This window comes from Cynocephalus volans, chromosome 2, assembly GCF_027409185.1.
Source record: "Cynocephalus volans isolate mCynVol1 chromosome 2, mCynVol1.pri, whole genome shotgun sequence".
Taxonomy (NCBI): domain Eukaryota; kingdom Metazoa; phylum Chordata; class Mammalia; order Dermoptera; family Cynocephalidae; genus Cynocephalus; species Cynocephalus volans.
The window spans coordinates 193,997,207-194,011,228 of record NC_084461.1 but is presented as its reverse complement, the minus strand read 5'-3'; the positions used below and the strand labels follow the sequence as shown (position 1 = coordinate 194,011,228).

The 14,022-nt window shown below is 46.3% G+C and overlaps 1 protein-coding gene across 1 annotated transcript in view; it reads left to right on the top strand.

Annotated features, from left to right (window-relative positions):
• The window catches only part of NOS1 (nitric oxide synthase 1), a 169,807-nt gene that overhangs the window by 114,128 nt on the left and 41,657 nt on the right, over nucleotides 1–14,022 (top strand). Inside the window, exons 4-10 of the mRNA XM_063085368.1 lie at nucleotides 2,191–2,319; nucleotides 3,941–4,086; nucleotides 5,271–5,433; nucleotides 6,231–6,322; nucleotides 9,067–9,208; nucleotides 11,359–11,498; nucleotides 13,194–13,368. Coding sequence (XP_062941438.1) covers nucleotides 2,191–2,319; nucleotides 3,941–4,086; nucleotides 5,271–5,433; nucleotides 6,231–6,322; nucleotides 9,067–9,208; nucleotides 11,359–11,498; nucleotides 13,194–13,368 — 987 coding nt within the window. The remainder of the gene's footprint in view (nucleotides 1–2,190; nucleotides 2,320–3,940; nucleotides 4,087–5,270; nucleotides 5,434–6,230; nucleotides 6,323–9,066; nucleotides 9,209–11,358; nucleotides 11,499–13,193; nucleotides 13,369–14,022) is intronic.

Here is a 14,022-nt window from a genome sequence, read left to right as displayed (position 1 = left end):
GAGACAGAATCCTAAAGAGGTGTTTACAATGTCTGGCCAGGCTTTCAAAGGCAGTGGGGTTGTTTGCATGTGGCTTTGTAGGGAGACATAAGTAAAATAACTTTGAGCTCAGCAGGATAGAAACTACAAATGGAGAACGAAAGGAAAAACTCATTCAAATCCTTCTCGTGCTGCATAGTATGGTAGTAGCACAGTAGTAATAGTTATAGCAGTAACAGTAGTAATAGTAATAATACTAGAAGTTGTGCTAGTAGTGGTATAATAACAACACTTACAGTGATAAGTCATGGCTAACATTTAGGAGGTGACTGTAATCATCCAAGCAAGAGATGATGGTGGCTTGGTCAGGGTGCTGACCAGTAGAGGGAGAAGAGAGTGGATAGATTCTAGAACTATTTAGAAGGCTAAAATGGATGGGAGTTGTGGAGGGGTTGGTTGTGGGGGATAAAGAAGAGGCTGATGTCCAGGAGAGCTCCCACCTGTGGCTTAGCCAGCACAGATGGATCGTAGCTCCTAGCACGGAGATGGGAACCACTGGAGATGACCAGGTCTGGCCAGGGCAGAGAGAGGTGGAAGGTCGTGAGTTCTAGCACCTTCTATTTGTTCCCTGCTGTCATTTCCTGCACTCTTCTGGAACTATCTTTAACAGTGGCATGCTGTTCCCAGGCTCCAACCTGGCAGCATGGATGCTTTGGCACAGAGCTTCTATCCCACTGGCCGTAAAGGCGGCCATGATAGGTCTCTCACCTCAGGACCTCCGCACGAGCTGTTCTCTCTGCCTGCAAGACCCTGCTTCCCCTTCTTTGCCTGGCTAACACCTACTCATCCTTCTGGTATTGACTTAGAAGTCATACACTCTGGGTTAGGTGTCTCTTCTATGTACTCCCAGGGTCTCCTACACCCTGCCAATGTCCCATGTTATGACATTTATTGCACTTGACTGCAGTGGCTCATTAAATTGGCAGCACCCCCTACTGGACCATGACTCCATGGAGCAGAGATGACATCTGTCTAGTTTGTCACTGCAGCTCTGGTTCTTGCTGCCTGGCCTGGCACATAGGGGATACTCCATGAACATGTGTTGGGTGAATGAATGATTCATAATGGCCAAGAGGCAGGATAGGCAAGCAGTGAAGGACATGGTTTGGAAGCCGCACTGCCTGAATTTGACTACTGGCTCCAGCTTTCTAGCTCTGTGATCTTAGTTAACCTCTGTGTGCCTCAGTTTCCTCATCTGTAAAATAGTGATATGTTGCTGGCACCTAGTAAGTGCTCATTGAACATTAGCTTTAAGTATTAGTCCTTCAGAGTTCTCTGTGACTTCTTTCCTGGACTTAGCACATTTAATCATAATTCACAGCTATCCTCACCAGCCTGAGGTCCTCCAGGCCAATGAGATGTGGGACCTGCCTCCTCTCTGACTTTGTCTCCTAGCACTCACCTTCACTCCTACCTCCAGCACATAGTTGGTGCTCAGTAAATACTAGTTGAATGTATAAACACCCTGCCTCAAGGTCACTGCCCACCTGTCTGCTCTCTGCATGAGCATCATCGGCATTGGCTCATCTTCCCTCCCTTGCTTGGCTTTTGCATCAGGGTGTGCCTGCTGCCTGTCCCTTACAGGTGCCGAGAGACTGGTGCTTGCCCAATGCTTGGACACACCTCTGCCCAGGCAGGTAGACACTGCCCAGAAACATCCAAGACAGATGTGAACCTGATCAGTGAGGTCGAAAGTGGGTGGGCCACCATTGGGCAGCCTGGAACTCTGCCCCCCTCACCTACAGGCCTATTTGTTTACAGAGTGTAGACAAGTGGGAGAACTGAAGCTGTTCAAGACAAAGGGAACCATAAGGGCAAAGGCCCTGAGGCAAGAACAAGCTTGGCATGTTTAAGAGGCAGAAACCTGAAATTTGGGGCAAATATTCTGTGCTTCAAAACTTTCTAATTTCCACCTTTCTGTTTTCCCAGGATTTGCCAAAAATGATGAGTTTGAGTTGTGGTAGGAAGGCCCAGAAATTCAACTAAATTGACCCAGCCTCAGGTTTGAGAGTTGGATCCTTCTCCTGGTGCAGACAGCTGGTGACTCGGGGCAGATTCCAGGAATAGGAATTCCTCTGCAGTCCCGGGAGAGATGATTTTATAGTCCACTCCAGACCCTGCCTAAAGTTCCACCTTCATTCTCTCCTCCAGCCCCCTGCCTCGGGAAAACAGTCCCCCACAAAGAATGGCAGCCCCTCCAAGTGTCCCCGCTTCCTCAAGGTCAAGAACTGGGAGACTGACGTGGTTCTCACTGATACCCTCCACCTTAAGAGCACGTTGGTGAGTATCCGAGCAGGGTGTAGACCAGGGTCTTGACCTCAGCACTATCTATCCACATTTGGAGCCGGGTAAGTCTTTGTCATGGCAGACTGTCCTGTGCAGGAAAGGATGTTTAGCATCACCCTGGCTTATGCTCACTGCATGTCAGTACCACTCCCCCACACACAAGTTGTGACAACCCAAAATGTCTCCAGATATTGCCTAACATCCCCTGGGCAGGAAATTCATCCCTATTTGAGAAACACTGGTGGATACTCCATTACGTAAATGCTTTTTATTTGCGTTCCTGGTCCCCGCAAAAATCTAAGGGAAGTTTCTGACTCTGAATACGTTCTCTTTGTCTCATAGTCTGACCGCTGAGGGACTATTGAATGAATGCTTCCTAGATTTCACAGTGTGTCCTCTAAATTCTTATATTTGAACAGTCAACAAATCAACATATTGTTTTAAATTTTTGTTGAAAATGGGCCTCTTGGAGGAATGTCATGCAGGTTGAAAGAGTGTCTTTTATCTGAAATGCTGGGGACCAGAAGTGTTTCAGATTTTGGATTTTTTTCAAATTTTGAAATACTTGCAGAATACATGCCAGTTGAGCATCCCTAATCCGAAATATGAAATCAACAATGCTCCAGTAAGCATTTTCTTTGAGTGTCATATCAGCACTCAAGAAGTTTTATATTTTGGAGATTTTTAGATTTTGGATTTTTGGATTAGGGATGCTCAACCTGTATCTGTTAGCTATTGCAGCATAACAAACTGCCCTAAAACTTAGTGGCTGAAAATAAACTATTATTTTTCAAAAATCTACAGATTGGGGGCTGGCTGGTTAGCTCATTTGGTTACAGCACAGCCTCACAACACTTGCAACACCAAGGTCAAGGGTTCAGTTCCCCATACCAGCCAGCTGCCAAAAAAACTGGACTGGACTCAGTTGATCTTAGTGGGGCTGGCTCCTGCTTTTGCAGTTGTCTGAGGGGTCAGCCAAGGGAAGCCTGGTCTAGGATGACCCCAACCAGGGCCATAACCTAACTCTGTTTTTTGTGATCTCTCCTCTTCTGGCAAGCTAGCTTGGGCTTGTTCACACATGATTGCAGGGTTCCTGGAGGCCCAGGCTCAGAATTTGCACAGGGTCACCTCTGCCACCTTCAATGGGCCAAACCCAGCCCAGAATCAAGGAGCAAGGCAATAGGGAGTTGATATAAAAGCATGTTGCAAAGAGTTCGAATACAGGGAGGGGAGGGATTGGGGCTGTTTTTTGCAATCTACCATAGATGTGTTCAAATGAGTTACTATAGCCATTCTATTAGTTCCTTCTCAATCACATGGAATCAAAAAATATTTCGGAATTTAGTGCCAATGAGTCTGGTTCCTAGTCCAAAAAATCTGATCCCCCAATTAAGCAGAGCAAACACTTTAGGAACCTTAAAATGCTACTTATTGCTTTTTACCTTGTCTGATGATCACATCCAACAATGATTTGAAGCTGGTAATTGAGGAATCCTCTCTGGGAATTAAGGACTAGGTGAACTTTACCATGAATACCAGATCCAGGTCCACAGCCCAACACCTGCCACACTCGGGTAAATCCAAGCAATAGCCCAAATCTCTCTCGATCTTCCAGGAAACAGGATGCACCGAGCACATCTGTGTGGGGTCTATTATGCACCTTCCTCAGCATATACGAAAGCCTGAAGATGTCCGCACAAAAGAACAGCTCTTCCCTCTCGCCAAAGAGTTTATTGATCAGTACTACTCATCGATTAAAAGGTAAGTGTATGTCGAGTCTGAGAAGACTGGGTAAGTTATGGAATAGGAACAAAGACATCAGCTCCAATTTTGCAGGCATTTGAACCAAGGCTGAGCATATGGCCTCTACCCCGCCCTACACAGAGGTCAAAAACCGGGAGCCTGGGGGCCACATCTGGCCCCAGCAGTGTTTTTGTTTGGCCTGCAAAGTGTTGCTTAAAATTTGAAACACTTCAAGCAATTCCATGCCTGGGGATGTACCCTAGAGAAATTCACACCTGTTCACAAGGAGGCATGCATAAGAATGTGCATGGAAACATTGTTTATAGTGGGAAAAAAATTATAGTTAAAAAACCAGCAGGAAACCACCTCAATGCCATCAACAGGAGAGTGTATAAATAAGTCATGGTGTATTCCAGGAATGGAATACTATACAACTGTAAAAAACGAAGGGGTTAGAGCTCTGCACGTTCATGGGGATGAAGGTCACAAATGACTTTAAGCAAAAGAAAGTAAGGACAAGTTGTAGATGGATAGATCCTGTACAGCAACACTTATATAAACTTTTTAAACACACAGAATAATATTGTACATGGTTTAAGGATAGATACACATGTGGCAAGCGTATAAACGAATATGAGAACAGTTAATGCCAGATTCAAGATAGCAGTCACTTCTGGGGAGACAGTGGACTGTGACAGGGAAGTCATCCCCAAAGGACTATATTTCTTGGGCTTGGAGCATAGATGTTCATTATATTCTTCTGTATACCTTTTCATAAGCCTAAAATTTTCCGTAATAATTTGTTTTTAATTTCTAAAATTGAAATCATTGCCAACATTTAAAAATTGAAAGAGTTTTGTTTAAAAATCAGATTTCCGGTTTCTCTTGGAAGAAGATCTGGTAGCTCTGTGCCTCCATTCCTATCAGGCGACAATTGGCTGGAGCAGTTATGGCGGCCCACTTTGGACAAAGCCTGGGCTCACCTGTTTGCTACAGTCCCCACCTGGCCAGTTTGGTCATGTGTACACTGCTGGGCTTTTGTGGGCATTTGGGTTTGCAGACTCTGCTTTATGCTGAAACTCTTGCATGCAGAAATCAGGACTTTCTGTGGCTTCTGGCCTCCTGTAATGGCTCACCCCTTCCACCAGCCTCTAATTCAGAAGAGAGGGTGATGCTCCCGTGTCCCTTCCTTCCTCACTCAGATTTGGCTCCAAAGCCCACATGGACAGGCTGGAAGAGGTAAACAAAGAGATTGACACCACCAGCACCTACCAGCTCAAGGACACGGAGCTCATCTATGGGGCCAAGCATGCCTGGCGGAATGCCTCCCGCTGTGTCGGCAGGATCCAGTGGTCCAAGCTGCAGGTAGGTGGCGAGGCTCAGGTACTTGAAGAGCCCATTGGTGAGGGGAGGAGGGGAGTAGAGTGGATGGAGCTTTAACAAGGGTCAGCTCCTACCAAGGGCACGTGATGGCCGTGGTGACTTATGAGATGGTGATCATGGGACCCCAAATTCTCAGATTATGGCCAAATCTGGACTATATTTATGTTTTATTTAGCGAACACAGTGTTTTATAAAAAATGAATTTGCATATTTCTTGGTAGGACTTTTACTCTCCAGTTTACTGCAGACCCCACCACTCCCTTTTGCCTTACACCTACTTTCTTTGTTTATTTTTGTTATCTGCCTACTCCTTGAAGGTATTACTTTCTGTGTACTCGGGTATGATTTTATTCTAGGAATAGTTTAAAGTTGGAAGCAGATTAGTTATCGAGGTCAGGGAGGTTTTACTTTGATTTTTGTTTGTTTTGTTTTTTCATTCCTAACTCCTAGTAACCTAACAGGAAATGTAACCAGTGCATTAAAAGTCTGTCCTTTTCATCATCCCTTTCCTGCATTCACACGTATTCCATGCCTACTATTAAGGATTTTTTTCTGGTATGATTGACCTTGGTTATTAGGATAGAAAAAGAATATATAAAACCCAGCCTGGGAGTCAGTAATGAGGTGCTCGTTCCTGCAATGCAGCAGCAGCTGGAGTGGGCTCTGTGTTCTCCTCAAATGGGAAGACTGCACTGGGGAAGCTGGAGAGGGGAAGAGGAGGCAATCAAACATTCACTCAGCAAACAATCGTTCAACATCCCGTAATGCACCTCTTCTAGGTGTTTGATGCTCGAGACTGTACCACGGCTCATGGGATGTTCAACTACATCTGCAACCATGTCAAGTATGCCACCAACAAAGGGAACCTCAGGTGAGCTGATCAGCTGGGCATGGGGAGTGGGGGCTGGGGAGAGTCTAATGTCCCCACACCACTGAGCCTTGGCTCTGGCGTTGACTCACCTGCTGGGGAAATGCTCCCCCTCTTGGGGAGATGAGCCAAGCTGGGAGAGGTGAATTTATATCTTCTTTCTACTCCTCCATGTTCCTTCTCTTCTGGGAGAAGCAGACTCCCATGCAGTTTGCAAAAAACAAAAACCAGCAACAAACATCATGTTCAACCCACAGGTTGATATCACCCATGGAGAGGGCAGGAAGAAATATTTTAGATTCCCAGAAACAGGAAAATCCCATCACCACTGGTGACCTGCTTTTGCCTAGTCCTGCTCTGTTGCCTGGAGCTGCCCCAGAATCTCCTTTGGTTTAAAAGGCAATTTCTCTTCTTGCTGCTATGGGGACTGCTCCTTCAGGTTCCACCAAGCCAAGCCACGCCTTGACTCTTCTTGCACCAACACAAAGAACAAAACCACAGGGAGCAGGCCAAGGCAGGAAGGCATCAGTGTGGGCTGGTGGCTTCTGTGCCAGCAAGACTCAGCTGGGAGAAAAGCAGCTGGAAGGGCACAGTTGGAGCCCTGCAGACAGCCGGCTGCACTTGTAAATCCTGCTTACCCGATGCTGCCCTAGTGTCTGTTCCGAGCTGCTGAGAACCAGCCCCATCTTGGAGCCACGTGAGGCTACTGCAGGGATATTCCCACAAGCCCCCGGGCTACAATGAGCTCATCCAGAAGTGGCTAGTTTGCATGAAGCATGGGTTTTCTTGGATGTGTCTTTTCCTTGAGAAGGAAACAGGGTTGGCCAGTGGACTGAGTCCATCAGTAGGAAAAAGACCTGTAATCTAAGCCCAGGCCTGCATAAGGAATTGGTATTTAGATCTCTTTCCTAAGAGACCTCACCCCTCAGAGACTTATCACAGAACCCTCCCGTGTATACTGACAGGACTGGTCAAGGTTAGGCCTTCAAGGAGCTTATGGGCTATGCTGGTGGTTTTCAAGTGGTGCTTTAGGAGGGGGTCACTCCAGGCCTGGCAGTGCACCTCCAGTTTTTTCAATCATCTTTTGCAGGGTCATCATGAGATCTTCTATTAAAGAAAATATTCAGCTGATTTTTTTTTAAGTTTTAAGCCACATGTCTGGAAACAAGGAGAGAGCCAGAAGAGAATGTATACCATGTATAGAAATAATATATACATAAGAGGAGAAAGGCAGTAAGAGAGAAGAAGGGAGGGACAGAGATGTGTGATTCTAGCAGTGCAGGACATTCCAGCTGCCCTTCAGTGAGATCGTGCTCAGGCGAAGCAGGAGACGGGCAGCATGAGTGTGTTCTGTTTCCTCCGTTGGTCTCGGTTCCTGAACATAGAGTCAGCAGCACACCCCGCTTGCTGTGTGTGATTCTGATGTTTCTAAACATGCTTTTTAAATATATGCATTACACAAACACCCTTTATCTGGTGCTCAATCAAAGAAACAGCTGTATGTCTTAACGCTGGAGGGAAAAATGTTTGACTCATTCTGTCCAGATTCTAGACTCACCTCCAGGAGTGACGCACCACCCTGCAGTATTAAATGCTGCATTGTCTTGTGTAGAGAGTAAGAACTAAAAAATGCACTCAGAAAGAAAAAGGCCATGTGAACTAGGCAAGACAGGAGATGCTGTGTGGAGAAAGTGAATTTGATTCAGACCTTGAATTTGAGCACATGTAGGACAAGAGAGAGAGATTCCAGGCAAGGGGACCAGCAGGGACAAAGTTCAAGACAAGAACGTGTATGGGAGAGGATCTGTGAGCAATGATTTGTACCTGAGATGTGATCCCTGTGCTGACACAGGAAACCAGGACAGTGTATCCCATAGCCTGGGATTTGGACCTGTAGTGGGACCAGTGAGTTCAGGAGGCAGCAGCTCTTGGCATGAGATAGCATTGAACCACATCATGAAAAAGTTTTTCTCCTGTCCATTTTTTTTTTTTTTTTTTCTTTTCTTTTCCCGATCCTGACAATGCCAAGGAGAAAGGCTCAGTTTGGTGCTGAGACATCATTAACACCTCTAACACTTGCTGATTTCCCTTGTCACAAAGACACTAGGGCTCCAGCTTGGAGCCTTCAGCCCACAGCAACATCTTTCTTCCTTCATAACAGAATACAGTCTTCATGGTTGCCTGTTTAGGCAGGTGAGGCCAGTGGCTGGTGACCTACTATTATGAATAAATAATCTTTTTTTATTTGAAAGTTTTCTTTTAAATAAACAAGTGGGAGTACAAATGCAAGTTGATTTTTTTTTTTCATCATAAGTCTATAAACTTTGATATGGAACAGGGGTGAGCACATTGGGTGAGAATCAAAGATGAGGGCAAGAAAAAGACTGGAACTGGGAACTGGCAATGCATTATTAAAGGGAATCAGGGAATGTAGAAGCGTTCCCTGGGAGACTGGCTCAAGTCAGTATTGTTTAAAAGTCTCCAGCTAGGGAAGCATTCTCCTTCCTTCAGCAAGCTGGTATGGGACCTCCCACCCTCCACCCTTCCTCGGAGTAGTGGTTTAGGTAGAGGAACAGGGCAAGGTCCCTCCCTTCCAAAAGCTATTCCATCGGCCCTGGAGACCTTGGGACAGGTATAATACACCCTGAGCCTCATGCAGTTGTTGGCCTGGGTGACATCTTTTCCAGTATGTCCCCAAAGTGCAAGTCGCACCTTGATTCCAGGCATCCCTTCTCTCTCCACCACAGGTCTGCTATCACCATATTTCCACAGAGGACAGACGGCAAGCATGACTTCCGAGTCTGGAACTCCCAGCTCATCCGCTATGCCGGCTACAAGCAGCCTGATGGCTCCACCCTGGGGGACCCAGCCAATGTGGAGTTCACAGAGGTGCGAGCGTGTACGCCCCCCACTCCCACCTCCACCCGGGCTCCCGTGCCTCCAAACTGTCTTTATCCACAGACTTTTCTCCATGTAATGTTATCATCAAAGGGAGAGCAGCCCGTGGGGGTAGTTTACTCTTCTCCAGACCTGCTGCTCCATTTGGCTGCTTCCAGTCCTTCTGATGAATTGACAGCTGGTGGGTTGGTCATTTTCAGGCCATTACCTCACCCAACCCTCCTGATGGGAACTATTGTTCCATTTCCCAAATGGGTAGACTGAGTCTCACCAAGGCCAAGTGAGTTATCCAAGGCTACTAAGCGAGTGGAGGGAAAGCTAGAACTACGGGCCAAATCTCCCACCTCCCAGCAGCATCAGAGGAGCTGGTACATGGAAGCCGTGTCTGGCGTCCACCTTTTCTGAGTTGGGTAATATATCGCACTCCTATCATTCATTCATTTGTTTGCTTATACAACAGCTCTAGCCACCCAAGTGGGCTCTCAGACTGGGCTTGACTCTCAATTACTGGTAGCCCAAGTCAATTTATAAAAGCTACCAGGAAAGTGAACACCACCGTTTCCCCATCCAGGGTTCCTTCCAGGTGGTACTGCAGACAGATGGTGCAGTAAGACATGGTAGTGTATACACACTAGGCCCACAGGAGACACACAGCAGACCCCATGCCTAGAATGATCTCAGGCCTAGTACCACCCAACTCATCCCAGCTGAGCCTCACCTTTGTCCTTTCCTAAAATCCCCTCAAACTCCACCGTGGTACCCCCTCCAAGAAAGGGCCGGCAAGGCTCGGGGTTACAGCCCTCCGTCAACACTGCTGCTTGCATCTGCGTGAGTACCCTGAGGGAGGGGGCTGTAACCACGGCGACCAGGAGTCACACCTGTGCCATTTTAGACTCAGCCAGACTGCTCCAGTTGGCTGAGCGCTAACCGTGTGCTTGGCTGACCTTATCTTCGTGGTTACCAGAACATAAACACCATAGCCTCTTCCCCACATCTGTCTCCAGAAACCTCGCTGACCGGGACATGTTCCCAAAACACGTGATTTAGTGCTTCCTCTTTCTATTAACAATGTGAAGAATCATCCCAAACCTAACCACATAATTATACCTTCTGAAATCCTCTCTGATCCTGTACTGTCCAATAGGGCAGCCGCTGACCACACATGGCTCTTGAGCACTTCGGATGTGGCTAGTCCCAACTGAGATGTGCCACAAGTGAAAATGCACGCTAAAAAAAGAGTGGGAAAGAGCTCACTGATCACTTTCATATTAATTACATGTTGAACTGATAATAACATGGATATAGTAGGCTAATACATTTATACATAGATTAATGGATTTATTGGACTAAGTATATTATATATTTAAGTATATTCATATTAATGTTTTACTTAATGATTTATTATTAATAAATTAATGTTGATAGTTAATGGATCTAATTATGTTATATATTACATATATTTGTTATATTTATTGAACTAATAAATGTTACATATTATATAACATGTCAAATATATAATTAGAATCTATTGATAGTAATATCTTAATAAATTATTAATAAATTAATATTAATTTAAAAGATATTCTTGAATTTAAAATATATTATTTAAGGTGAATATATTCTTAAAATTATTTTCACCTCTTTTTTTTTTAATGGGGCTACTAGAAAATTTTAATTACTTACGTGGCTCACATCATATTTCTGTTGGACAACTGATCTAACAAATGCATTTCATGCAGTAATTCCAATACATCTGCTTTCATCAAATTCAGTGGATTTTCTTTGTGTCTTATGGGACCTAATACAAACACTTACGGAGTGAGCACACTGCAGATGCAGCAATTAATCAGATTCAGCCCTTGCCCTTTCCAGTGGGCATGGAAGCCTGGAAAACATAACAAAGCCCAGTGCTGGAGGAAAGGTTTTCCTTTTCTCGTGGTCTCATGAGAAGTTTTATTAATTACATGGTAATGTCAGGGAGAACTTTATAAAGGAGGTGGTGTGTCCCAAGAGCCTCTAGGGGAAGTGACTGCTGGGGGCTTGCATTTGGAACACTGCCCACCACCACCCCCTTTCCACATAACAGTCATGTTTGTAGGGTCTGGGGCACAGTGACATGACGTGGCCGGGTCTGGTTGCAGATTTGCATACAGCAGGGCTGGAAACCCCCCAGAGGCCGCTTCGATATCCTGCCACTCCTGCTCCAGGCCAACGGCAACGACCCTGAGCTCTTCCAAATCCCTCCAGAGCTGGTGTTGGAAGTGCCCATCCGGCACCCCAAGTAAGAGGAGCTGTGTGGGGTGGGGGAGGGTGAGTGGGTTTGCCCAGTGCCCCTCTCCACTCATCCGCTATTCCCTAGCTCTCTCTCTAGCCCAGACAGAGGCTGAAAGGGGGTCTTGGTTCCTTTCCTCACTGCGGGGCTTGCGCAGAGTGGGCTTCCTCAAGAATCAATAAGTCCTCCTTGACCAGCCTAGTGACTACCATCTTTTCTAAATCATACTCTCCCCTCCTCACCCCGCTCCTAAGCCATCAGCAAGAACCTGCTCTTTCTCTAGCCCCAAAGGCTGGAAAAACAGAGGCACCTACTGTCTTGTTGTGGGCAGGAACATTCAACAGAGGAAACTGTTCAGAATTCTATGGGACCTGGTATGGATCAAGTTCAAAAGGGATTTGGAGCCAGGAAGGAGGTGCAAGGGCTGAGGCCAGCGGCACAAGCAGCATTTGCACTGTGCGAGGGAAGGAAATACTCAGAGAGACACTAGACCCAGGGGTGAAACCGAGCGGGGTTGCTAAAACACTCCATAGCAATCAAGATAAAGAGTATGTGAATGCAATGTTTTTTAAAATCAAAGTGAATTTTTTTTTTAATTCGTGATGAGAAATATATCAACATTTTAAGTAAAGACAGGATCCAGCTCAGGACTGAGGCTTAGGGTGAGACAAGCGAGGTGAGTCATACCAGTATAGGGTGGAATCCTGTCTTTACAGTTTTGATATTTTGTTCATCAAATATTCCACATATATATATATATAGTAGTAGTTTTGATTTTTTTTAAATGTTGCATTAATTTAAAATATTTCATAAGTAAATAAATAATAGCATTGATCTTGTTCACTGAGTTTTTGGTGTAAACCCTCCCTTAAATTTTGCACCCAAGGCTAATGCCTCACTTGCCTTACCCTAGTCCCAGCCCTGGAGTGGGAACAGGTGTCCAAGTGTCCTGAGGCTGCTGACACACTTTCTAGATATGTGGAGACCCACCCAGTCTCCTTGGTGGAACTTAGCCTACATTCATTCATTGGCTCGTTCAATACAGTTTAGTGTTCCCACTGCCGCTCCCAGCATTGTGCTAGCTTTGGGGGCTGACTTCGTCCCTGCCCTAATGGTGCTTATGATCTCAAGGAGGAGAAGATCTTACATACATAGTTATTCAAATAACTACTTCATTCCAATAAAGTGTTGCAAAGGAAATTTTATGGTGCCAAGAAGCATGAAATCACCAGACCCAACTGGGAATCAGGAAAGGCTTCCCAGAGTAAGCAACATTTTAGCTGAGAATTAAAGCATGGATGAGCTCTGGAAGCACAAAAGTCAGGGAGAAGATTCCAGGAGGAAGGAACTTCCCCTGCAAACGCCCTGGGGTAGGAAGGAGCTCAGAGGGCTGAGGGAGAGCAAGGTCTCCATACTTTCTCCTGGACTCACTTTCAGGTTGGGTTTGGGAAGATAAATAGCAGCTCAAGGTGATGGTTCCTGGGCCTGGACATCAATCAGAAGAGGAACATGTTTAAAAAGCATATTCTCAAGCCCCAGCTGCAGAAACCATGATTCCACAGACCTGAAGCGAGGCCCAGGAATCAGGTTCAGTCTCAGTCAGTCCCTGGCATTTCAGCATCCCCAGACTAAGGAGGTCCCACCCAGGCGTCTGCCCATGAGACACCTGCCGCCTGGTGAGCTGGGCCGTGTTACTCTCTGCAGGTTTGAGTGGTTCAAGGACCTGGGGCTGAAGTGGTATGGCCTCCCCGCTGTGTCCAACATGCTTCTGGAGATCGGCGGCCTGGAATTCAGCGCCTGTCCCTTCAGCGGCTGGTACATGGGAACAGAGATTGGTGTCCGTGACTACTGTGACAACTCGCGCTACAACATCCTGGAGGTAAGGTCCCTCCCTGGTGGCCCAGGCTCAGCAGTCCTTCCCCACAGCTGAGCTTTGGAGCTTGGAGTGTGGAAGGGGTTAGAAGAGAACTGCAGTCCTGGTAAAGCCCCTGGAAATTGCAGAGGCATTCGTGTCTTAAGCAGTGATGATGTCAACAGCAAACGCACACACAGCACATACCGTGTGCTAACACTGTTCAGAGCACTTGGCATGTATTACATGCTCACTGTCTCCTCACCGTAACCTTGAGGTGTGATCATCCCCCTTTTACAGATGAGGAAACTGAGGACTTTTGGAGGGCTGAAGTGACAAGCTCAAGGTCACAAAGCCAGCGAGTGGCAGGGCCAGGATGTGAGCCCAGCCTCTTTTATGGTCCACGTTCATAACTACTCTGCTACACTGCCTCTCGGTGTTAAACCTTGTTAGAAGGGTCTGAGAATCACCCACAAACCTGAGACGTATTTAGTCTCTTTTCTGAAAAACAAGGATGGGGCGTTGGCAGTGTTTCCCACTCTAAGCATTTCTCAATAGAGAGTCCAGTCCCCTCCCTGGCTGAGTCATCCTCATCAACTAAAGAGCACTGGAGGGATGCTTCCTGAAGCTCAACTTTGATGCAAGCATCAGGGTTGCTGTTTTTGTAAGCAAATGGTGTCC